Here is a 25099-nt window from a genome sequence, read left to right on the forward strand (position 1 = left end):
CTGCGATATTAACTTCGCGGGATGTAATTGCTTGTCGTGTCTCGCCCCTCGTCGATGATTTTTGTCGCACTTCGGCGCCGTACGTGGAGTTCCCCGCCAAATACTCAACGCCAACGGCCCTAGACCTTCTGCCAAATGCCCCTTGAATAGGACTCTCGTGGCCAGAAAAGTCGTCGACAAGTTCAGCGGCCACTTGGAAGAGCCATTCGCATTCTTGTCCGCCAGGGTCTCATAGAAGTACATACGAGGGATGTACCGCTCCCACTTGTCCGTCGTATGTAAAGACAAACCCCACATGCCCTCCGTCGTGTCTCTGTCTTGGTTGAGGAAGTTTCCATCGATGCCTACCAGTTCATTCTGCTTCTCCGGGTCTTCCCAAATGTACCGCAAGTGCCACTTGAGAATGTCCATGAGACCATGGTTGTTGAGATCTTTCGATCCGTTGCCGAGATTCGTATTGAAGTAACCTCGAATCCATGACCCGGCGCGCTGTTGGGGAAGTTGGTGTTCTTCTCGATCTTCTCAAAGATTTGGCTGATATTCTCATGGCCGTTCACTCACCGTCAGCATCCAGTCCAAAAATCAGACGCTCGTTCGGCACGCGATCATGACAGACAGAACTCACTTCCACGAAGCATCCCCCGTGACGTTCTGCACAAAATTCCAGTCGGAATCCACACTCAACAGCTCCGCGCCATCAGGCGCCCTCTCCCCGTTTTCGACCAGGTATGACCCGTTCTGAGGCAACCGCCAAGTGAGATGGGTGTTCCGCAGCTTGACAGCGTCGTCTGGGTGGTGCCGCACAAAAAAAGACCAGCTGTATGTGGGTGTGATCAAGTAGCCGCCGTTGGCGATCACCGTGAGCACGTCGTCCCGCACCTCGTCGCCCGCCTTAAGGAGGATCACGGATTGTATTCAGGATTCTATTCTTGCTTGAGGACCGTCTTTTCCGCACCCAGGTTCAATTCTCATCTCAACGGCAGTTTCATCAATGGTCTTCATGGCTGATGGCTATTGGGCAAACCATTTCAGCCCACCTCAGTCCTCCTCGAAACATGATGCTCGTGAAGTTTCGAAATATGGCTTACTGCTAATGGAGCTTGTAATCATTCTCTTTTACTCTTGTCTGGGGGCACTTGGGCTCGGATGGATGGTTCAGAATGGGAACTTGAGGATAGTAGTCTTGGTGATACAATCTTGCCAAGCGGCTGGATGAGTTTCTACTCCTGCAGAAGGGGAATGGCTCAGAAAACCCGACCTCTGCACAGTGACGGCTTATTTTATAATAAAGTCTTAGGCGATGATGATTCGGTTAAGGTTATTTTGAGAAGCACTCTGTCTTCTGAGGCAGAAAATACTATCGGTATATAAAACTCTCTGGGCCAATCTCACGAATTCAGGGACTCACAGCTCACGGTAATCAAGGCGCGGCACCATATTGACGAGAAACCATCTCATTCATTTCAATGGGTCTGTCTTTGCCTTAACGGCGGTGTATCTCGGCATCATTCCGCATCCTCCAAGTGCTCAATCTCTCGATGCAATCCTAGGTAGCCAGATAATAGGCGAAAAAAAGAAAAGAAAAAGGAAACCCGAATTTTCCTTCCTTGCCCAAATCATCCCTTCCAATCTACCAAAGCTCACACTGGCACTCCTTGCCACACCAAAACGTAACGCATCCATACACGCACTTGGGCAAGGTCCCGCGCGCGCAGCAGTGGTTACAATCCGCATCGTCGCTGCACGCCAGGATCTTGAAGTTCTCCGTGCAGCGCTTGCACTCGCACCGGCCCTGGTCGCCGCACCGCAGGTTCGACTTGTCGCCGCAGTCGAGGCCGCTGGAGAGACAGTCCCGGTGCGAGGCGCACATGAAGGCGCGGCAGCGGCAGACGTCCACCTCGCAGACCGAGACCTCGTAGTCGGTGCACCCGATGGTGGCGCACTCGCTGTGGGCGGTGCACTTGTCGCCCTCGTGGTGACGGCGGGGGGGCTCCGTGGCGGAACAGGCGCAGACGTTGGCGTCCTTGTCGCCGGGGCCGTCTGGGAGGGTGCAGGTTTTGTAGGGGGCGGCTTCGGTGCAGCGGATGGGCGAGCAGTCTTCGTGCGAGGCGCAGCCGACGCCCTCGGCGAGGAAGTAATCGCACTGGCAGCCGCCGGAGGAGCCGACATCCGCCGAGGAAGGGGGTTTCTTGCAGAAGCCGCGTTGGTTCTTGGTGCCGTCGCAGGGGAGACCGTCGCAGTGGGAGTCGACTGTGCAGAAGGCGCCCGGCTTGAGGGCGATGGGGTCGCATTGGCAGACGGGGTCGGCACCGTCAAAGTCGACGAGGGTGCGGCAGGCTGAGGAGTGGTTCGCGTCGCATTCCAGGTGCGCGCAGTCAGAGGCCGCGGTGCAAGGGCCGAAGAGCGTGGGGCGGTCGACGCAGTGGCAGGTGGACTTGGAGTTGTCGTCCTTGGTGATGCAGGCGTATGTCTGGTTGCCGGCGCAGGTGAGGGTTGAGCAGTCCTGGGTCGTGTTGCAGCTGGTGATGGGGGTCTTTGAAGGGTCCCAGGCCGAGAGGGTGACGGTGAACAGGGGGGAGACGGTGGAGGACGATACGTTCTTGGTAGACGGGGGCATGAGTAAGCTCGTCGTCTTCTCCGTCAAGAACGTGTCCGTCGATGAGGGTGTAGCTGAAGATGCTCCGCTTGAAAGGATGCTCGTCGGAGAGTCTGTGGACAACGTGATGATGTTTGTCGGGGACGTGTAGTTCACAGGCAAGGCGGTGTTGGTGTACATTCCAGGCACTGGAGTGGGAGGAGTCTTGGTGTATCTCAGACTCTCGGAGAGGGCACATCGGCAGAAACCGTACAAGCAAGCACCGAATCGGGGTTGAGGACACGCGAGTGAGCCGCACTCGGCATCGGCAGCGCAAGCCTGGGTGGGGCGCGGCAGCACGGCAGCGGCGCTGGCGGCGACGGAGGAAGCGGAAGCCGCAGCGGACAACGAGCTGTGGGCCAACAGACAAGCCTCGACATCTCCATTATCATCTTCCTGTCGGCGTTGCGGCGGGGCCGGGGGCGGGGGCGGCTTTGAGCCGTCTGCAACGATAATCTTGTTGCCGGAGCCGCACCACGTCTTCTCAAAGATGATCTGCTTCTCGAACCGGACACGAATCTTCTTTTCCGAGTACTTCATGTCGCCCTCAATGTGCTCCGGGTGGTACTGCCAGCTGACGAGACCCCAGTGCGGCGGTATTTGCTCCGGTGACAGGGAAAATTCCTCATGGGGAGCATACGTGTGGACGGTGATCATGTCCTCGGGCACGCCCTTTCTCTTCAAGAGGTCGAGCATTAAACGCAACTGCCAGCCGTACGCGGCCCGGGGCATCTCCAAGTCCTGATGCGCGCGGATGATGATGCCGGCCCAAAGCCATGCCTTGGTGTGCGCGTCAAAGGGCCCGCGGGCCCCCTTTTTGAACATCTTGTTGAGGCCCGGGTTGGTGGTAGGGAACTTTCCCTCCTGCATCTGCTTGTAGGTGCCGAGTCCGTTGCCCCTCCTCATGAAGCTCAGCGCGTGCTTTTCAAAATACTTGGCCTGAGAGTTTGGGTACAGGCTCGACCATTCCACGTTGGCTTCGTTGCCGAACCTTGCGCCTTTGGTGAACGTTGGGATCTCCCACAGGTGGCTAGTCCAGATGCCCTCCGGGGACGCTACGACGACGACGACGCAGCCCCAGATGGGCCCCGCGCCGCCGAAGCGCGGACGGTTCGCGACGGTGCCGTCGACCTCCTCGTTGAATTTGACCATGACGCTCGTGGACCAGACGTCGGGCAACTGGGCCGTGCCGCCGAAGCCGGGGCCTCGTTCATCGACGGCATGGCGCATGCGGGTGTACCACCATCGTTCGCCACCGATGGAATCTTCGGGGTCAATCATGATGTCCGTCGAGAGGTCCATCTCCGCCTTTGTTGGGCCGTGTTTGGGGTCACCAGGAGGGTCTGCACGTGGCTTGAGAGCGGCAGGGCCGTCGAGGGGTGGGGGAGGGAACTTTCTGTAGTCGCACTTTGTCAACGTCGGAGAGCCAAGGCCGCAGGCGATCATTCTCGGGCAGGTTCCTTCATCTTGTCTGATCTTGAGCATCTGCGCGGGGTTGCCAGGGGTGCCTGTGTCGGAAGGGCGAGGCGTGTCACCGTCAGAAGGGGGAGTGGTATCTTCATCAGAAGGAGGAGGTGGCTCTTGTTCGGAATCGCGAGGAGGGCTCGGTCTGAGGTCGAACCGGACGGGGGCCTCCGGCTGCGTCACGAGTCCGTCTCCGCACCAGGCATCTCGGTGAATGACGTCCTTCTCGAAGCGGACGACGAGCTCTCTCTTCCCGCTGGGGCCTTTGGGGGTGTAGATCCAGCTGAAGAGGCCGTCCCATGGGTTCGATGCGCGGCGGTCGGGTGGAGGCGTGGCACGGCCGAGGTCGTACTGGAAGTCTGTGTCGAGCTCGGTGTGAGGTTCGTACCCATAGACGGTAATATACTTCTTATCGATATGACACTTCTCGGTGAGAATCTTCATGATCCTGGCGTTCTCGTGAACGTAGTACATCTTGCCCGTGTTATCGATGGGTACGAAGACAATGGTGCGAAAGAACTGGTAGTTGTCGCCGTAGAGGGGGCCACCAGGGAGACTCATCGGGCACAGGGCGGGGAACTCCTTTTGTTTGGGTGTGTCAAGCGAGCCGTACTGGAGGAAGCGGTTGACGTTTTGCTCAAAGTAGTACTCCTCCTTGTAGCCCTTGTCGACCTGGAAGTTCTTCTCCTCCTCCGGAGGGATTTTGAAGTTGGGAATCTCCCACAGATGGTTGGCGTACACGCCCTCGGGAGAAAAGGAAGCGACAATGACACATCCCCAGACGGGACCGGCGCCGCCACCGTGGGGGGTGGGACCAAATGCTTCCCAGGATGCCGAGGAGTCGTGTCCCGTCTTGCTTCCCATGGCCAGACCGGGGCCGTAGTACTTTGCGATGCGGCGCAGCTTCTCCCACCACTCGTACTCGCCTTCATGCCATTCTTCAGGTTCAGAGATGGTCTCGGTGAGAATGTCCTCGTCCCACCAGACCTGACGAGCCTCCAGCTTCTTGTCTTCCTGGCACGAAGGGCACTTTCCGGCCATGCAGCCGCCAGTGGCCTTGGGCCTCTTGGTGGTGTACGTGGTTGTCGTGGTCGTCTCGATACTGGTGCAGAGCTGGGTAGTTCGGCAGGTGGCCGGGGCGCAGCTGGTGGTGAAGCTGCTCGTTCCCTGGCTTCTGATCTGCGAGACGACGCATGGCTGGGTGCAGTGAGGGGCGATGGTGTAGGTTTGGGTGCATGATGAGGTCGAACTGGATGTGGATGTGGACGTCGACTTCTTGGACTGGGAGGGCTCGGGTTCGTCGGGCTCTGTCTTGCCGGCTGGATTGTTGGTACCGAAGCCGATCTCCATACCCCAGCCGAGGACATCACGGAGGGCCTTGGTGAGTGTGTCGAGGCCGCGGTCAATTCTGAAGCTGATGAGGAAAATCTCGTCGTCGTCGTCGTCGTCGCTGGTATGTCCATGGTGGTGGTCATCATCATCGCCTCCATGATCGTCGTCGTCGTCGTCGTCGTCGTTTCCGTCATCATCATCGTCGTCGTCGCCGCCATCATCATCATCATCGTCACCGCCATTATCATCATCATCATCATGATCCCCGCCGCCGCCTCCGCCGCCTCCTCCAGCTTCAGCCGTAGAGTGAGGCATGGTAACCTCTGCCACAGATTTGCTGGGAATTTTCCAGGCAGTTGATCCATTCTCAGGGGAAGGGGGTTCCGCAGGCTTCGCAGGCCAAGGGTACTCATTGGAGTCATCCGAGGGAACTGACAGGCAGACCTCAGCAGGGACGAGGCAAGAGGGGTTACAAAGATCGAGTGAGATGCAGCGCCAGGCCGGGAAGCTGGTGGTTGTGACTTCTCCGCTGATGGTGGACAGGGTTGGGACATCGATGGACAGCCAAGTGACACTGGTGGTTCTGTAGGTCCCATCCGCCTGAGATGAGGTCGCTGTGAGGGGTTCGACGGTGATGGTTCCACCAAGAGGGACGAGAACAGGAACGGCAGAGGATGTGGGCAGTGAGCTTGTGGAGGCAGCCTGGCTGGATGTGTTTTGTGCGCTGATCGTAGCCACTGACGAGTCTGTCTGGGCTGGAAGAGTGCTCGATGCAATAGGCGAGGCTGGGGAAACGGATGTGCTGATTGGGGTAAGGTTCGTTGTTCCAGAGGCGATTACAAAAGATGTTGAGACTGAAGGCTTGGAGCGAAGAGATGACTCTGGAACACTCAAAGAGGCCGAGGAATTAGCCACGTAACTGCTGCTGGTTCTGGCAGTCGGCGTGAGAGAGCTCTTGGTCGAGTTGTTCCAGAGGGGAGTGCCGCTGGTTTTAATCGTCTGGGTAAGAGAAGACTTGGTAGAGTTAGTCCAGATTGGCGTGGGCAATGCGAACGTTCCACCTGTGCCGGTGCCTGGTCCAGTCCAGAAGATGCCAGATGCCGTACTCGTGTGCGGGGCACTTGTCGAATTGTGAATGGGGAACAAGTGAGACCAAGTAGAGGAGACAGTGCCAGTGCCATCGATCAAAGTCGTCAACTTTCCGACAGAGGAGGCGACGCTGCTGAACAGGCTGCTTAGAGTTGCAGTCTTGGAGGAGTCGCCATCGGAATGGTAAGACAGCGTGGCAGAGGCAGAGGTAACAAGCGGGTCATCAGAAATGGTGGGATCAAAGATCGTGAAGACAGTCGTGTAGGTAGTAGGGACCCAAGTGGTCTTTTGGCAAGCACAAGAGCAGATGGAAGAGGATCCATTGTTGAGGATGTCGGTGGCGGGCGTGAAGTTCTCACAGCCACACTCGAGCGCAGTGGTGAGGGTAGGAACGGACTCTGGAAGATTGTTAGATCGCCGCCATCCATTGAAAGTATCTATGGAAAATATCAAATGAGAAGGATTGGTGAAACTTACGGGCGAGAGTGAGGGCGAAGAGCTGGGACAGTAGCAAAGCCCACAGGACTCCAGGCGCCCAAAGGTGTCGGGCGGCGGCCATCCTCACTGGAGATGAGTTAGAGAAGTATTAACAAATAGATGAGCTGAGCAAGACTTACTGACAGTCGAAGGGACAGTAAGCGAATTGTCAGAGGATGTGGTTTGGGGAATGAGGGAGCTTTTCGTAAATTGCAGGTATTTGCCTTGTGGCAATGGTTTGTTTTGGTGTTGAGGTAAGGAGGAGAGAGGGAAGTGAGGGGGAGAGAATGGAAGAAAGAACTCAAGCTGTGACCGAATTTTGCTGCGAGTGAAAATTGAGGCCTCGGTTAAGATGAATATGAAGGATGAGGTGAATGAATATGATGGTCCATCAGACAAGGAAGGAGCTTTCAAGAGACACAGAGGATGAAGTTTGCGCACAGCACTTCACTTTTCTTCCACCATCTTCATCCCAACAAGATTTGATATGATGGGCAGTCACATATAACCACCAATAACAGAAGGAACTAAATTTCAGCGATTAAATAAGGCTCTGACCTTTCTATAACACCTTTCAGGTTGTGTTACAGGTGGAAAACAGTCTGCCTACGTGCATATATCACATCCTAACGGCCCCGATGAATTGTCTACATCTCATACCATGGGCCTTATCTTTTTGATGCTGCTACTTTCAGGCCTAGCTCCTAGAAATCATCAAAATCTGGAGCAAATCTCATGTGGTGGTTATAATAATGAAGTTTTACCTAATAAACTACCATGTGAAATAGCCCGATATAAGCTATAAAAGAAGAATCCAATTTCATATGTTTCGATCCATAGCCTTCTGAACCCTCACTACTTCCTTGAAACACCCAAACACCCATTTTCCACTACTTTGAGTGGAATCAACTACTGAGTGCTAGAAACTGACCAATGATGTGTACCATTGAGGCTAACATGCAAAAGTTGCGTCAAAAGATCCCCTTTTGACCTCTTTGATCAGAACGTCGTCACGTTCCTGGAAACATTATTTGTCAGGCCGATTTGTACTACACGGCTGGGGGCTCCCTCAGTTTTTAATAAGCGAAATCTTGTTGTTTATCCCATGGAGTGTCGCCCATGGTCTTTTGGTACAATGCAATACTTATTAATACTACCTAGGCAACTCCAGCAAAAGTTTGAAATTTCCTGCGATAGCACCGAGGTGACTACAATCATCGCAACACGGTGTTCCTTTCAACCTAAATCCTACTCTTATCCCTCGTATCCTTGACAATATCAAACCCAGACCACCCATCCAGCTTCTCCCTAATCTCCTTTGCATACTGCGGTATCCCCCCCGCGAAATTCACCTGCTCAAACGCCTTGCCCGGCATCGATCCGCCCATGTACGTCGACCGCGTCGTGGGGAACAAGGACGCGTCGCTGAGCTCGTTGATTCGCTGCTTCCACGCCCTGGTCGCGTCCGCGGTAGGATTGATGTACCGAATATTCTCCCGCTCAATCTTGCGGATGCAGTCGGCGATCCAGCGGCCCTGGACCTCAACCGTCGAGGGCCCGTTGCTCAGGAGCGTCGGCCCGTGGGGGCCATACATGTGGAACATGTTGGGGTAGCCGCTGATGGTCGTGCCGAGGTAGGTGTTGGCTGCGGCCTTCCACTCGTCTTGGAGGTAGGTGTCGTTGACGCTCTTTAGGCCCATGTTTGTCATGCCTCCCGTGGTGATGTCCTGAAAAGTTTCTGGGGTTAGCTTTTGCAAACTCTGCAACGTTTGCGTACGCAGGGCGAGGGCAGGACTTTCGATCTCTTGGTCTTCGGCTTTGTCACATATGGCGACGCTTTAAGACCAGGGCAAGAAACCTCCATTGCCTCCTGACAATAAACAAGAAAATAGTGACTTACAAATCCAGTGGCGATGGCGACCACGTCAAAGTCATACTGCGTCCCATCCTTCAACCTGATGCCCGTCTCGGTGAAGCTGTCAATCTCGTTCTTGCTGATATCGACAACATCGACATTGGCCTTATTGAACTGCTCATAGTAGTTCTGCTCCAAGCAAGGCCTCTTGACGCCAAAGAAGTGCGGCATCTTTTCAACCTTTGGCGCCAAAATATCCCGCTTCCTCGCATCACCGATCCGGGCGCGGACGTTCCGCGCCCAAAAGTCGTACGCCTCCTTGTTGGCATCGGCATCAAACAACATATCCTTGTAATTCCCAAGCCAGAACCGGAACCCGCCGTGCGCCCACAGCGATCGATAAAAGGCCTCGCGCTCCTCGGGCGAGTCGTCAAAGGTGTTGCGCTCCACCATGCCGTACACGAAGCCGCCAAAGCACTTCTCGCGCAGCTGGTAGAGGCGCGGGTACCACACCTTGCCGACGTTCTGCTCCTGCGCCGTGAGGGGCCGTTTCCCCATCGGCACCGCCAGGTTCGGCGTGCGCTGGAAGACCTTGAGCTCGCCGTCTTCGCCGACGGCTTGGCCCCATTCCTGGGATATCTGGACGCCCGAGGCGCCTGTGCCGATGACGGCGCAGCGTTTGCCGCGGACGTTGACGGCTTCCTCGGGCCAGAAGGAGGAGTGGTGGACTATGCCTTGAAACTTTTCGATGCCGGGCCAGTTGGGGATGTAGCGTTTTGAGGCCTGCCTTGATGGTTAATGGCCCAAAAGAAAAGGAGAAATTGGACCGAGGGGACTTTGACTTACGAAACCGGCGGCAACGACAAAGTACTTGCTCTTTGCCAGGCGGCCGTCGGCGGTCTTTACGTGCCATTTTCCTTCGGTCGGTTGGAACTGAGCGCCAACGACAACCGTATCAAATGAGCAGTCTTTGGAGAGATCCAGTACCTGTTATGACTTGTTATTAGCCTGGTCGAGTCCGTTGCAGCATTGAGATATTAATGTGAACTGACTCTATCAACGTGATCAAAGTATTGCCGCAGCTCCTGATAGTTGGGATAGTTGGTGGACCAGGTCCAGTCCTTGAACACCTCGGGCCACGAAAACTCATACTCTGGAACCTCGGAGTCGACGCGTGCGCCGGGATAGCGATTCCAGCGCCAGGTGCCTCCGAACGAGGTTCCGGCTTCGTAGATGACGGCTCGCAGGCCCATCTCCCGCAGAGTCTTCAGCATGAAGACTCCGCCTTTTTGAACATCGTGTCAGTTTTAGGACAGAATTTGAGCTTTGGGCGGTTGGATATCTCACCGAATCCGCCGCCTACGATGAGCACGTCTACATCGAGGTTGTCGGCGTAGGGCCCATCAGTCTGACGACGCTTGGCATAGTCCGTTAGGTCAGTCGCAAACTTCTTTTGCTGGGTAGTTGTGATCGCAGCCATGTCTGCAACAGTAAGCTCTCGAATGAATTTTAAATGAGGACAATAATTATGAGCAGGAGTGAGAGCACTGATGGATGACCTTTTTCGTCCCAATATCAGATTGTTACACAGATTCGAGGGGGCTCAATGCTTTATATACCCTCTTGTGACGACATGGTGAAGTCTACCTCATCCAGCCGTTTCGTATGAGACTGATGCTTTACGTGACATCAGACGACGCAATGGTTCACCAGAGCTGCATCCCCGCCCCTATCGAACCCCCCCAACATAGAACTGCATACATTTGACGTACGAGGAACTTGGAAGAGGCAAACGCAAGTCACATTCTCCGCACGGAAGCTGCCGCATTTGTGGCATTGCATCGAATCTTCATCAGTTGTCGCCCGCATCGGCCGGCGACGTTGTACTCACCTCAGACATGCAGCAACACTCCAGTCAAAATCGCACATCTCCTTCTCTCTCCAAAACACCAAACTCGCGTCTGCCGCAAGCCGTCATCAAAGGAGGAGGAGCTGCTGCGGATCCGCTGGCGCGCTTTGCGGGCCACCTGCGAATGTCACAGACGGGATGTCACAGGAAGTGCGGAGAGAGAGAGAGCGGGCAGCTCGTCGGCGTGCGTCGTGGAGCGGATCCGCAACTGCCGTGACACTGCTCCCTCTTTTGCGGGGAAGCACAAACTTTCATGTGCGCATCGTCGGCCTGCCTGGGAGGGATGGCCCATGTTCCGAGACGACTCCTCTTTGGGGTTTCTTCACTGACCGAGTCCCGGATTAGGGGTCCCGGTAGAGGTCCACACAATGTCGCTCAGCTCTTCTCGGGTAATGAATTGTTTGTGTCGTGGGCCGAGGTTCGACGCGGTTCGTTTACTAGGTTTGTATAGATAGCGTGTATGTCGTCAACTTGCGTCACTTTTTGCTGCAGCAAAGAGACCCTCCCTTCCCCGTATTGAGTGCTACCGAACCGATATAGCTACTAGAAAAGTCCAGGCGCAGGTGCCAAGAAGCTCGGCCAAGCTATATTCTCTATTATCTCTCATGTGCCCGTTGTGAATTCTGATTCTTCACTCACACGCCCACTCTTCATATGAACGTTCGTCTCATTGCTCTTCACACGCCGTCTCTCATTTAAATCACACCCAAGCCATACAATTCACATTCAGCAGTTCCCACAATGCCCCTCTCCTCACAGACCGTCAACGAAATCAAAAGCATTGTAGACTATGCCGTAACCACCGACCCGAACCGGATCCCCGGGACAACCGTGGTCGTAATCGACCGCACCGGCACCGAACAGTTCGCCCACGCCGCCGGCAAACGAGGCGTCTCCTCCTCGGAGCCCATGACCCTGGAAAACATCTACTGGATGGCCTCGTGCACGAAAATGGTCGTCGGCATCGCGTGCATGCAGCTCGTGGAGAAGGGCCAGCTGAACCTGGACGACGCTGATCACCTGGAGAAGCTCTGCCCGGAGCTGGCCGACATCAAGGTCCTGACGCCCGAGGGGACGCTCGTCGACAAGAAACGCGGAATTACGCTCCGGATGTTGCTGACGCACACGTCGGGATTCGGGTATACCTTCTTCAGCGAACGGTTGCGTGACTGGAGTCTGCCCGCGGGCATTGACGAGTTCTCTGGGAGCGTGAGGGATATCGTGCAGCCTCTTTTATTCCAGCCGGGAGAGGGCTGGGAGTACGGCGTAGGTGAGCCCCTTAAAGTGAGACCGCCGAATATCTCGTCCCTGACTCAAGTCACAGGTCGGCATTGACTGGGCCGGCATCGCTGTAGAGCGCGTCACAAATATGAGCTTGAACGACTACATCCAGGCCAACATCTGCCAGCCGCTGGGCTTGCACAACGTCAACATGATCCCGACGCCCTCGATGAAGGCGCAATTGGCATACTTGCACTACAAGAGGCCTGACGGCAAAGTGGTCCCCAGAGATCATCTTCTCCATCGTCCGTTGATCGTGCAGTCAGAAGAAGAGATCCGCGGTTGCTTCAACAGTGGTGGCGCCGGCATCTTCGCAAAACCCCAAGAGTACACGCGTACGTCGTCGTTTTTGTGAAGGCCATGCCTAGCAGAAAACTAACCTGGAGCATCTTAGGCATTTTGGCAGTGTTTCTGAACGACGGAGTATGTCCCATCACAAAAGCGCAGATTCTGAAAAAGGAAACAGTAGACGAAATGTTCACCAACCAAGTCCCCAAGTCCCCAGACTTTGCCAGGCAGGGCGTTCAAGACGCAAAACCCGAACTGACAAACGCACTCCCCGAGCTCTACCCGGTCCCCGGCAACACGCCACAAGGCTGGGGCTTGACGTTCATGCTCACGGGCGGACCTACGGGTCGATCGAGCGGGACGGCGTGGTGGGCGGGGCTGCCGAACCTGTTTTGGTGGTGCGACAGGGAGAAGGGCGTCGCCGGGATCATCTGCTCTCAGATCTTGCCTTTCGGCGATGCTTCGGTCTTGGGGTTGTGGGCACAGGTTGAGGCTGCTGTGTATAAGGGGTTGGGTGCTTAGCGCAAACGACGAGAGTTACCTCTGATGCCGCTGTCGACAGTTGTCAGCTCCTAATAGTGATGAAATTGCTCCTAGTCGGAATTTCGGAAATATGTTTCCATGTACGGATGCATCCTATTGGTTCTCTTTCAGACCGAAGCTAGTGATATCTGAAGAATACTTCAACCAATTCCCTTGCCAAAAGCTCAGTGCATGGGGATTCATGTTGCCATTGGTTTGTGCTGCAAGGTGACCTCAAAGTGGGCTGATTTTCCATTAGAAACAGTTGAAGGATGCAGCTACCGACATGTGAGCTACCCGGCTCAAGACGTCTAACCAAGCCATTGGATCCTTTGAGCTGTACCTCGTAAGGTTCAACACAATCAATCTGGGGTTGACAGCTCGCTTCCGGACGTTGGGGAACCCCTACTCCCCCACCCCCCAGTTCTCCGGATGGGCCACCACCAACACCACCACGATTACCACTACCACCATCAAGACTGAATAAATCTCGCCGCAGCAGAAAGAAGAGGATCTGCGGGGGAAACCAACTGGCAACGAACCCGTATGCACCCCGCTTTCTTTTACTGACGCAAACGCGCTAGGAAACGCGGGGTTTGACAAGGACCTCCCCCGTGACAACGTCGTTTCGGAAGGCCGGGGGGGTGGGAATTTGGGCTGGTCACGAGTTGGGACACTAGCGGGGATTTCTTTGTTGGGGGTAGAAACTACAGCCCCTTCTTTCCCACTGTCTCTACTAATCTCCGCTTCCATTTGTCTCCTCCACATTTGGGAATCTCAGTCTCACATGTACCTTGACAGTTGAGCAATACCCCTACCAAACGAACGCGATGAGGCGGCAGAACAGCAGCTGCGACCAATGTCGCAAGGGCAAGAGGGCCTGCGACGCCGGCGCCCTCAAGGACATTCAGTTGTGTCTGGATGCGGACCTTCAATGGGAGGTTGGTAGGTTCTGAGCTGTTTCCCGCGCGCGCCAGAGAGAGAGAGAGAGAGATGGAGAGCAAAGCAACCACACCCTCTTCCACCAGGACTAACTCGTCAGGGCAGATTGGCAGAGCTTGAACGGGCCGTGCTCAAACTGTTCAAAGACGCGGAAAATGTGCACATTCAATTGGGCCCGGTCACAGCAGGCCCAGCTCCGGGTCCAACGGCAGTCTACTGAGAAGAGCGCCGGCACCGGCGCCCTACCGAGCCGGAAGAGGGCCAAGTCAACTCACAAGAGCAACAACAACAACAGCAACAACAACTCATCGGTTTCGCCCGCGTCTCAAGGTCTGAGTGACGCCCAGCTCGCGGAGCTCCAGTCGCTGATTCCGGATCATGTCGGATCCCTCAGCAACGAGATGCCAAGCGCGCACACCTTTGCCGCAAACGACTTTGGACTGCCCCCCGACTTATTCACGCTATCCCCCGCCGACGAGCAACTCACATTCGACCCCACCGACGACTCGTTGCTCCTCTTCCCGGGCCCCTCGTCTCTGTCGGCGCCCAGCTGCTTATCGGATGAGTTACCCGGCTTTGACGACGCCGCCGACCTCGTTTCCATGCACGGCGCCTCGACCATCAGCCTGAGCCCGGACCCCACCACCGAGGCCACCACGGGACACCACCCAAACGCTCGCAAGAGGACGTGGCAGCAAGGCTCCATGAACTCCGCACCGTCCGGCGGCGGCGGCGGCGTCTCAGAGTACTCGGCCACGCAGACCATGATTGCGCGGACGAACCAGGGGCTCATGACGGATAATCTCATGAAGCTGTATCACGACGTCATGGAGGGCGCGCTTTCGTGCTGGCTGGTGGAGCAGAATTGCCCGTATCTGATGTCCCCCTCACAGCTGGAGCGCTCGAGTCTCAGCGACACGCAATGCCATGACGCAACGCAGATTCAGCTCAACCTGCCCAACAGGATATACCGACGGGTCTTCAAGCTGGATCAGTCTCTCGTCTCGCTGGGGTTGAAGCCGCTCAACGTATCCGAAGACCGGAGGGCCACGAAAGCGCTGCACCTCGCCATCATGGCCTTCACAGCGCAGTGGGCCCAGGGCAGCCATCGGAGCAAAGCACGGTACCAGAAGCCGGACCCCTTTGGGGCGTCGTCCATGACGGGACCCGGCGGGCTGCTCGAACAGGAGGAATTCGACACGGCGCTCCAGATATCCTTTTGGAACCAGGCGCAGCGGTGTCTGGACGACTGCGCCGGGGTGGACTCGTTCAAGGTGGCTATGGCGGAGCTCCTCTTTGGCTTGACGCAAAAGAACAAGGACCCGGAAGATATGGGATGGGACTACAACAAAGTCGGTCAGAATCAAATGGGATACGGCGGCAACGGTCACGACTGGGAGACGTGTACGAAAGAAAAGGTGCAGACGGCGTTGGACGAGGAAGGCTACTCAATCTACGTCGAGCGCGGCGCCCGGCGCCTCCACGTCCTCAAACGCCGGTCGGAAAATTTCGAGAGGCGGAAAAGAGCAAGGGCACGCGGCGCGGGCGTGGGCGCGGGCGCGGGCGCGAGGGACGAACCGAGCTGGGCGGGTTACGGGGAGGACGCGCACGCGGAGGACAAGGCGACGATGAAAATGATCTTTTGGCTCGCCATCATGTTTGACACGCTCTCGTCCGCCATCTCCGACAGGCCGCCCGTCGTCTCGGACGAAGACAGCCGCGAGTCAAAGAAGCAAGACGCAACAACAGCCAAAGACGAAGACGACGTTCCCGCGGTGGCGGCAGCACCAGAAGAAGGCTGGAACGATTATTTCATCATCAAGCGACACCAGAAACTAGCCCCCCTGCGCTGGCCCTGCCCCGACGAGATATTCGAACGCGAGCTTCGGGACGCGGCCCCCGTCAAAGTCCTCCTCTTTCGCAAAATCACACGCATCCAAAGCCTCTCGTCGCGCGGGTCCGCCACTCCAAAGGCCATCGAGGAGGCCATCCAGGACGGTCTGGCCGTCTACCGCCACTGGAACATGACGTACGGCCCGCTGTTCCGGGACTGCATCGAGCACCACGACGCGCTGCCCTCCAAGGTGCAGAGCTGGTACATTTGCCTTCTCGGGCATTGGCTCCTCGCTGCGATGATGATGGCGGACTGCATCGCGCTCGTGGACGAGCAGGGGCTCAGCAGCGCGTCCCGTGCCGCGGAGCGCGGCCAGACGGGGTTGGTTGGGGGTCTGAGGCGGGCGAGCGTGCGGGAGGCGTCTGATCTCGCGCGGGCGGCTACGCCGCAACACGATGATGGTGGGCTGGGCGTGCTGTTGGAATTTCATCCGGCGGTCAAGGAAGGGGCTTTGCTTACGGAGCCGTGGACCATGGTTTTGATACGGTCTTTTGCGATGGCGGGGACGTTGCTGCTTGAGGAGGCGGGGGGTTTGGGGTCAGGGGACGAGATGATGTTGGAGACGTTGGATCGGTGCGAGGATTGTGTCAAGGCGTTGTGGTATTTGGGTCGCAAGTCGACGTTGTCACGTCAAGTTGCTGGGATCTTGGGCGGCGGCTTGCTTGCGGAACGGGCCAAGGCCTTGAGTGTCGAGGGGATGGTTGGGAGTCGGGATTCCTGGAACGTATTTGGACCAGTTGAGATTCTGTAGTTCATGATGCTCTTGGGATCTACCGTCAAGTCTTTGGTTCCGAAACACAGCCGAGGGAGATGGAACTTTGTTCTCTTGATGAGTTGAATCAACAACGCACCAGTTTAAAAAAAGGCTACCTCAAATACAAGAGCAAGGTCGCGGAGAAAGTCCCGCAATTGGAAGCACGCAGCTGTACCCATCGGTGCTAAAGAATACCTCAAACAGCGTACCTGCATTTTCTTTAAGGGTGACAGGGAAATAAAGTCAAGCCACAAGCGCCTTGCAAACTTGGCCCCTCCTTGTCAAAAACGTCAATCTGCGTTAGTCGTTTACCGAAAGGCCGGCAAGAACGTGGTATCTGGCCCGCACCGCCATGCCGGGATAAGGTACGTCACGAATCCCTCAAACCCCGCATCCGAAGGCCGATAAACGACTCCACTCCAACTTCAACCTCCGTTCGTTCCTCCGGGGGAACCCAAGTCTCCTCAACTCCCCGATCACAAACTTCAAAGCGTCGCGTATCATAGCCAAAAGGATCAAATCATTTCTATCACCCACCCCAAATAGTCTACAGCAATAAGCCTCTCAGCACTTGTGCTCTCATCTCATCTCCCTCTCAGCAACATCAATAACCACCCCAATGGCCCCTTCAAACTTCCACATCACGTCCGCCCACCCCCGCCTCCACTGGTCCCGCGACACTCCACCCCTCATCACAGTGCCCCCCGGCGCCACCGTAACCTTTGACCTCAAAGACTCCTCCGGCGGCCAAGTGAACCCCTCCACCACACCCTCCGACCTCGCAAAACTAGACCTCGCCACCTTCGACCCCATCTTTGGCCCCGTCGCCATTGAAGGCGCAGAACCAGGCGACGTCCTCGAGATAGAATTCCTCCACCTCCAACCTTCCTCCGGCTGGGGCTTCACCGCCATATTCCCCGGCTTCGGCCTCTTGGCAGACGAGTTCCCTAACCACGTCATAAAGCACTTCACTTGGGACCAGTCTTCGCCCACCACAACCACCACCACCATCACCAGCAGCAACCACATCCTCTTCCAACCCGGCATCAAAATCCCCCTCCGTCCCTTCCTAGGCGTAGCGGGCGTCGCACCATCCCTCCCAGGCCCCCTGTCCACCATCCCGCCCCTCGACACGGGAGGCAACATTGACTGCAAACACATCACCGCCGGAACAAGACTCTACCTCCCCGTCCGCGTCCCCGGCGCAAACTTCTCCTGCGGAGACGGGCACGCGGCCCAGGGCGACGGCGAGGTATGCGGCACCGCGATAGAAACCCCCATGAAGGCCACCCTCCGGTTTACCGTCCGCAAAGATATGCCCTATGTCACGAGCCCGCACTACGATACGCGCGGGTCGGCGGCGCAGCATGCTCAGCATCAGCATCAGACGCAGGGTGGTGATCCGCCCGTGGCCGTGTATGCCGTGCTCGGGATCGATTCCGACTTGTTGGAGGCGAGTAGGAAGGCGCTCAGGGGGCTGATTGCGCGCCTTGTCGCGACGAGGGGGCTTGAGAGGGAGGAGGCGTACATGCTGTGCAGTATTGCTGCCGATTTGAAGATTGCAGAGATTGTTGATATGCCTAATTTTGCCGTGTCTGCGAGTATCCCCTATTCCATTTTTGAAGACTAGCCTTGTTCTACTCGGGGATACTTTGTATGAAAAACGGAATACACTTCCGACGAGCTTTCCTTCATTTATTCCTCTCTCTTGTCATTACGGACGTATCCTCATCATCAAGTCATGACGCTTTCCTGACTGGAAGTCGCCTCCAACGTTTTCTTTACACTTCTTCTCACTCCCATAAAATTAAAGTCACCATCGCCCATCACACCTATCGTGAAGTGCCTCGTCTGATCCCGCTCCCTCCGGAACCATCCCAGCCGAAAGCTCAAGCCGGCCATCTGCCCGTGTAACTCATCTGAGGACAGCATTTCGGGGCTGGGTGGCAGATGTGCCGCCGCGTTCGATTCCCGCAGCAAGCCTACCACCGAGGCGATGCTGTGGATCCCATCAGGCGCCAGACCCCTCACATCCATGTCCAGTAGCCGGCCATCCCCGCCGCGGCGCTGAATGAAGGCTGAGGCCAGCGCCCAGATGTTGAAGAGAATCACGGCCCCCAAGATACCTACCACGGCGTAAGTGACGTTCGGATTCTGGACTAATCGACGACGACCGTTGTCGTACAGCGTTGCTTCCAAAACCGGCGGCGGCATGGGACCGCTATCAGCACTGATGGTCCTGCGGTTCTCGGTGTTGGCGAGCTGTGCTGCGCTAAAGGCGTAGTTGTGATGAATGTGTCGGAGTACGTCTGTCCGCTGCCCCCGATCCCCGAATGCTGCGAGATCGAGTGTTCCATACGGTTTGACCAGTGGTGTGAAGTACTCCTGCACCCCGAGTCCCGGCCCTGAGGGGAGTGATATTTCTGGGTAGAGCTCCCCGTTACCGAAGCGGGTGGACGTGGCCTCATATGGGGGCAAATCAAGTGGGGGGTCCAATAGCCTCATGGACGACATGTCCGGTTGTGGGGGCTTCTCCATGTCGATGACAAGACGGCCGTCGGCGAAGACGAGGTTGACTTCCGTATCTATCTCATACCAAGAATAGTTGCACCTCCAAACAGTAAAAAAGGAAAGCGTTCCCTTTTCCACCTCGAATGCTCCCCAAGCGTAGGTCTTCTGTGTCGTCGTCGTAAAATTCGTCGGTGACGTGTTATTGAGCTTACAGGGAAAGTCGATGGTTTTCGGATCCGTTGTCGTGTCCATTTTTCCGGCGATGTACGATCGGTTCCACAGATTGGCCTGGCCAATGGGGAATTCCTTTGTAAAATTCACATATTTGACACCGCCAGGGCACATGAACTTCTCGTTGATGTTGGCGTAGTACCATGTTTTGCCATCTTCAGTGTAGTTTCTATAGGTGATTGTATACTTGTCCTCGGTCATTTCGATGCACTGAGGCTCAACCTTTGCCGCTGGTGTTGTGATTGTAACTGAAAGGTTTTTTGACGGGTCAAGGTCATCAATGCTCTCGACAGCATGAAACGCAAGATCGTCAAATGTGTTGTCCGGGTACGTCAAGTTGGCTTCTTCCCGTCGGATCCAGAGACTACTGATCATTGTCTGCTTAATACCGTAGGCTTCGTCATAACTGCCGTTCACTCGCGGTTGAAACCAGGTCTTTTGTTGGAAGTGGGTTGACGTCGACCCCGGTATAACCTCGACCGTGAAGATGATGGAGACAAGGGAGGTGAGTAGTCCGCACACGAAGGCGAGACTTTGAGAGAACGTGACAGACCAGAGGCGATATCGAAAAGAGTAGTACAGCGCGCGTAGACCCAGCATGTCCAACAGAGAGCGATCGAGCTCATGAGAATTACATGTGGCCCTGGAGAGGCGGTAGAGAGTCGCGAGATCTCGGTATGCCCAATCGCAAGAGCTGATGTAGAGGGACACTCCAAGCGCTATGATGGCTGGGAAGGAAGTCCACATTAGGTGTAAATAACCTTCATTGTCAATGGTTGCGAGTCCATCTGATGTCTCGGAGACTCGGAGGGTGAGTATAAGACTGCTTGCCAGCAGTATGGTGAAGAGGCAGAACGACCCGCGTGATGTCATCTTCAATACTAAAGGTGTGAAAGTATGGTGCTTCCAAGTTTCAGACGCGTCCTTGATTTCCGTAGTTCGGCTTGCAACATCTGGGTGATCGCGGAGAAATATTAAATTCCCGAGGTGCGTTGCTGGATCCCGATGCCAAACCGAGGTGTGCTGGTGATAATGCCAGAGCACGAACACAGCGATACCGGTGTTGACAATGAAAAGCGCAATCATTGATAGGCAGATTTTGGGGTTAATGGTAAGCCGGCCGACACTTTGCAGCGATGTGCCACTTCCTTGGACAGCGTCATTTCGTCGAAGGCGGTAGTTTCCGATGAAGGGTGCAAGACGTCGTGTTAGATTTTGGACCGACTCTTGCAATATTTCGTTGGTGAAAACGTTTGGAAGGCCGACATCGAGGCTCTGGCTCCTGAACAGAAGGTCAGCCCTTACTGGGCCATCGAGCCATTGTGCTCCACCAGAATTCCAGCGACCAAGGCTTGACGGGATCGAACTATTAAGCATTGTCCAAAAGTTTGCTGTAACCAAAGTCCGCCGTTCGTCGGAAAGTATTGTCACGGTTGGTTTTGCTCCATCGTCCGTAACCTGAACCTTTGACACCCAAGCATGCGGCTCGCAAATCACAGCGGCCGCTGTGCGAAACTCAACCAGAGTCAAGTTCTTCTCCTGCGGTTCGAACATGGCAGTGAAGTATAAGAAAGACGGCACTCGTTGCGGCAACCCCGAACAGGCCTGGCTGACTTTCGAGTCTGGCTGTAGAAGCCAGAAAGTAGTGTTCTTCCCTCTATCGGGCCGTGAAATACTCGGGCTTGTGATGATGAATGGTTGTTCGCACCCATCGAATCGAAGCTCGACAGTGACTACGATGGTTAAACTCGGCTGTGAAGTGCTATTTCTCTGCTCAAGGATTGAGTAGTGGACTAGTTTGACGCATTGGATTTCTGCGAAAAATCCATCTACAGTGGCCGTAACTGGGTTGTTGACAGTTCCTCGACCAGGATGACTCCCGACAGTGAAGGTTTGGTAGGCAACATCTTCCGCGACTCCGTAGGGATAAACCATGTCGAAGTCGTGTTGTGCGCGGGCCATGTAGTAGGCGCTCGTGTCGGCTCCGTACTCGGATTCGGGTGTCAACTCCAGTTCAAAAGAGTCCTGAAAGAGGATGTCGACAGTCTGCGCGACTTTGATAGTTGCGAGGCTGTATAAACTAGGAGCAAGGACGATCTGAGCCTTGAGAATAACGGAAACCAAAGCTACTAGAAGAACAAAATAATGCTTGTGACGGAACGAGCGGGTAAGAACGAGGGGTGAAAACATTGACGTGTAATCGAGGACTACATCACTTTCTCTGAGATTGGGGTTCGAGCGTAGAGCGATCCACGGCATGTACATCATGGCTTGCACCTCGACTCTGGCCCAGAAAATTGCCAAGATTGTAAGAACTACGTAGTGAAGCCGTTAGAAACTCAAACAGATCGCGATGCTCTGAAATGGGAGCCAAGAATACAACACCCTACTTACGTGCGGTCGGTCCAAATCGCCACAAATAGGTGTGCAGAATGCTCTGACGAGTTTCGAAAAGCCCACGGTTTGTTTGTGAGTACCACAGCATCACAGCTAGAGCCATCGAGAGGAAGAGGAAGAGGCTCGCGAACCAAACTAGCACAAGCGGACGCAGCCAAGTTGGACGCCATGTAGCCGTCCGATCCACGGAATCCTTTTTGTCGCTCTCATCACCAGCGGCAACGGTCGTCGTGCTCTTCAGCAAGCTATCACGGACATGTTCACCTTCGTCGTGGGGGCTTGTCTGTGATTCTGACGAGGTTTTGGTAGCGTTTACGCCGCTGTCAAAGTCGGACCCGGCATTCCCTTCTTCACGTGGCCTCCAGATATCGTCGATTGAGACAGCACCTCTGGGTTCATCCGAGTTATTGATGACATCGTATCTGAAGTTCGTCGACTTGACAGGTTTTCGAGGAATCGCATGCATTGGCCGGCTTGTCCTCTGTTCTCCCCACCCCATCTCGTTAGAGGACTCCATGTTTCTCGCGATGCGTGGTTGTCGACCCCGCCCTGGGATGCACCGCAGAGAAAGGCTGAGGAGCGTGGGACAGAGAAAGTTGACATTTGCCGCGGGCATCGGTTTTGGCTAGAATGGGTAGGCTCCTTGCTGACATTTTGTACGAGCCTGATGGCCCACCCTCCGAGGCTGCAGTGCCAAGCTGTCGGCCCATTGGTCCGGCGATGGATTAGTCTCGAAATATTTGTCTGCCAAGCTGAGGGAATGCATAATGGCTGGGAATTCGAGCGCCGCTGCAGGTCTGAGGCTCAGCAGGAGCGCGAAAATGGGGATCTCAACGAGCTGGGCGGACCGTGAAGGATGGATTGCGAAGCGACGAGTTCCTCCACCATCGGGTCGGTATCCGCGGGGATATATCGAATGCTTTGGTTGTATTCGATTGAGCACTCTGACTCAAGAAACCTTGCCAGAGTAGAAGGCGTTTTGTTGATGCATGTCGGGATGCACCCAGCCTGATGTGGTTGATCATTGTGGTCTTCGCATCTGGACCCCAGGTGTTGCTGACTGCAATCTGCGGTTGAGCTTGCCACTCGTCGGCAGGATGTGTGTCGGAGTCTGTTTGTACCTTGGCATGTTACGACGGGATTGGTTGGAGTTTGGGGGCTGTGTTGGATGAGAGACAACGATCAACACTGCCTTCCCCAAAATATCAAGGCCGATTGGGACCCACCCATCGGCTCGGGAATGGGTCCAACGGAAGCCAGAAAAAAAAAAAGAAACGGCGGCTCGACGGCCCCATATCGGAAGGCACGGAGGCTACCCCGCAAAGCGGCAAGCGAGACTCGACAGGCGGCATTCCAGGGCATCGATTACCGATACCAAACCTAAGAATTGTGTAATGTCGAAGGCCGTTTGAAACTTTCCTGTCTGTTGGGAGATGAAACGGCAGGCAAGGAAGTACAAGACTCAAGATAGAGTCGCAGGCCGTCTAAAATTCAACCAAGGTCAGGAGAGTATTTTGCATCCACTATCAAGAGCCTAGTAATTGTAATAGCTACTATACACTGCCGCCTCGCCCAGTATGCCATGAAACCTCGACCCATCTCTCCGTCTACTAAGCCCAACGACCCGGCCGCTTTTGCCAAGCTTTCCGCCCCGAAGGCCGTCTACATCGATCACAGCTCTCAGCTCCACATAACACGTATGAAGAAACACCACAGAGTCTAGCGCAAGGCCATTCCCAACTTCACAGTGTTATTACCGGATTATTTTTGAGAAAGGGGTACCGGTGGACCAGTTTCTCCGAGACGTGAAGCCCTTTTTTGAAGTCAGGCATAACCATAGTCTAGCATACTAGTCTGGAAGAAGAAGAACAAAGTGGAACATTCTGCTTGGTGGATTGAGCCTGGACCGGTGCAGTGGTTGAAAGACGAGAACATACGGCCAGCGGCACAGCACAGGGGTTGCGGACAGTGGACGGCTCGCCAGGCCCGCCAGCCCGCCGGCCAAGGGCAGCGGCGCCACCGAATTTGGGGCCGACGATAAGGACACGTGGAGCGCGATAAGACATGGTGTGGGGTCACGTTTAAATTTGTTTTTAATTTTGACGCTTTTACCCACCCATCGTGCCCCTCCTCTCGTCTCTTGGTTGATGAGCCTTGCCACAATAAGTACCTATTGTGGCCACTTGTTCTGTGTCGTCTTGTCTTTCTTTACCTTATTATATACCCGCTCAATCTCACGCCCGGCCGCAACCTTGTTTGATTATCCCATTAACAAACAGCCGCTCGTCCCTTGCACTCCCTCGCCCTCGTGGCACCGAGACATTCTCTTACAGACAGTAAATTACACGGCATCTATTCGCAGCACTACGCATAAATCGCAATTAACCCGACCAAAACACAATTACAACAGTCGAGTCACAGTGCCACACCATCACTGCATCAAACCAGGGCCAAACTGTCGCTTGCGGCTTTGCCCCCTCCCCTCCCCAGACCCCCGGCCACCTGATCATCGTCCCAGCCCCCCATCTCGTCGCCATTCTTGCGTCCTCGTGGCCCTGGAAGTGGCACTCGCAGCAACACCTTTTGGCACCTTTTCGCCAACAATTGCACATTCCCTCGTCAGTCGTCGCGCCGTTCGTCCGTCACACCGCAACAACCGCTGCTGCGTGTATCCGCCTCCAACAGCACACTACTGCACCTCCTCACCTCTTTTTTCTTCCCACCTCCCCTACTCTGTTTCTTTCCCTGCATTTCTGCAGCAACACGTCAGGTCTCACCGCCACGCCAAAGAATCAAACCTGCATCATGTTCGCCCTTCTCCAGACCCTGCTCGAGTTCAACTCCCACGTCACGCTGTTCCAGCGTATGATGTTCCTCTTCTCCTTTTGCCTTTCCGGAATCATTCTCGCGGTCCAGGCGTCGCAGGCTGGTGAACCGGACCATTTGCGCATTCAGTGGACGCGCTTGACGGAACAGAGCCGGTGAGTTTGTTTCTTTTTTTTGTCTCTTCATGTTCCTTTCTCTACTCCCTGCATTTACTGTCTTGTCGACAAGACGCATGGTTCCAGATATTTATCTCAACTTCCTTCGTCTGAACCCTGCACGTATTATGAGCATCAGACTCAATCAAAGCTCGCTCGGCCCTCCCTCTCTCCTTCGTCCTAAGTTTTCCTAGCCCAATTCCCTTGCTTCTGGTCCCGGTCTACCCTCTGCACCCACCGTTTCAATGCGCATGACAAAGTCTCCCTCTCCCTGTCTCTCTCCTCCTTCAACCATTGCCCGCCTCGGCTTCCGTGCGCAGGCAGGAAGCCCGGCAAGCGCCAGCTGCAAGGCCTCGCAGGGCTTCCCACCAAGAAGCGCCACCTGGTTCTTCCATGCGACAAGGTTTCAAAAGAATCCCCGCAATTTATCTCTCATTTATTTTTGGGGACAGATCCAACGGACGGACGATCGCAAACACGCTAAGCTACTCTTCTTGTTTTTTGTCCACATTTCATTTTTCCAAGGCAGCTGAGTGT

At 55.3% G+C, this 25099-nt stretch overlaps 7 protein-coding genes across 7 annotated transcripts; 4 read left to right on the top strand and 3 right to left on the bottom strand.

Moving 5' to 3' along the window:
* Positions 1-1630: 1630 nt before the first annotated feature.
* On the bottom strand, positions 1631-7079 carry CORC01_13992 (uncharacterized protein; the record flags this gene model as incomplete). Its single annotated transcript, XM_022625606.1, has 3 exons — positions 1631-5443; positions 5876-6918; positions 6998-7079. 3 exons carry the CDS (start codon positions 7077-7079, stop codon positions 1631-1633), a joined length of 4938 nt encoding a protein of 1645 aa, XP_022467886.1.
* Positions 7080-8238: 1159 nt separating this feature from the next.
* On the bottom strand, positions 8239-10332 carry CORC01_13993 (HK97 family phage prohead protease; the record flags this gene model as incomplete). Its single annotated transcript, XM_022625607.1, has 5 exons — positions 8239-8724; positions 8898-9635; positions 9699-9839; positions 9905-10137; positions 10200-10332. The coding sequence occupies 5 exons, from the start codon at positions 10330-10332 to the stop codon at positions 8239-8241; spliced, it is 1731 nt and encodes a 576-aa protein (XP_022467887.1).
* Positions 10333-11502: 1170 nt separating this feature from the next.
* Positions 11503-12852, top strand: CORC01_13994 (beta-lactamase; the record flags this gene model as incomplete). Its single annotated transcript, XM_022625608.1, has 3 exons — positions 11503-12027; positions 12086-12377; positions 12437-12852. 3 exons carry the CDS (start codon positions 11503-11505, stop codon positions 12850-12852), a joined length of 1233 nt encoding a protein of 410 aa, XP_022467888.1.
* An 830-nt stretch (positions 12853-13682) lies between these two features.
* CORC01_13995 (C6 zinc finger domain-containing protein) lies at positions 13683-16439 on the top strand (the record flags this gene model as incomplete). The annotated part of the gene is made up of 2 exons (XM_022625609.1): positions 13683-13797; positions 13900-16439. The coding sequence occupies 2 exons, from the start codon at positions 13683-13685 to the stop codon at positions 16437-16439; spliced, it is 2655 nt and encodes an 884-aa protein (XP_022467889.1).
* A 622-nt stretch (positions 16440-17061) lies between these two features.
* CORC01_13996 (formamidase) lies at positions 17062-18072 on the top strand (the record flags this gene model as incomplete). The annotated part of the gene is made up of 1 exon (XM_022625610.1): positions 17062-18072. The coding sequence occupies one exon, from the start codon at positions 17062-17064 to the stop codon at positions 18070-18072; it is 1011 nt and encodes a 336-aa protein (XP_022467890.1).
* Positions 18073-18176: 104 nt separating this feature from the next.
* On the bottom strand, positions 18177-22098 carry CORC01_13997 (uncharacterized protein; the record flags this gene model as incomplete). The annotated part of the gene is made up of 2 exons (XM_022625611.1): positions 18177-21499; positions 21579-22098. The coding sequence occupies 2 exons, from the start codon at positions 22096-22098 to the stop codon at positions 18177-18179; spliced, it is 3843 nt and encodes a 1280-aa protein (XP_022467891.1).
* A 1065-nt stretch (positions 22099-23163) lies between these two features.
* Positions 23164-24566, top strand: CORC01_13998 (uncharacterized protein; the record flags this gene model as incomplete). The annotated part of the gene is made up of 2 exons (XM_022625612.1): positions 23164-23278; positions 23992-24566. The coding sequence occupies 2 exons, from the start codon at positions 23164-23166 to the stop codon at positions 24564-24566; spliced, it is 690 nt and encodes a 229-aa protein (XP_022467892.1).
* Between the last annotated feature and the right edge of the window lie 533 nt (positions 24567-25099).

This window comes from Colletotrichum orchidophilum (genome assembly GCF_001831195.1).
Source record: "Colletotrichum orchidophilum strain IMI 309357 chromosome Unknown Scaffold_228.1, whole genome shotgun sequence".
NCBI lineage: Eukaryota > Fungi > Ascomycota > Sordariomycetes > Glomerellales > Glomerellaceae > Colletotrichum > Colletotrichum orchidophilum.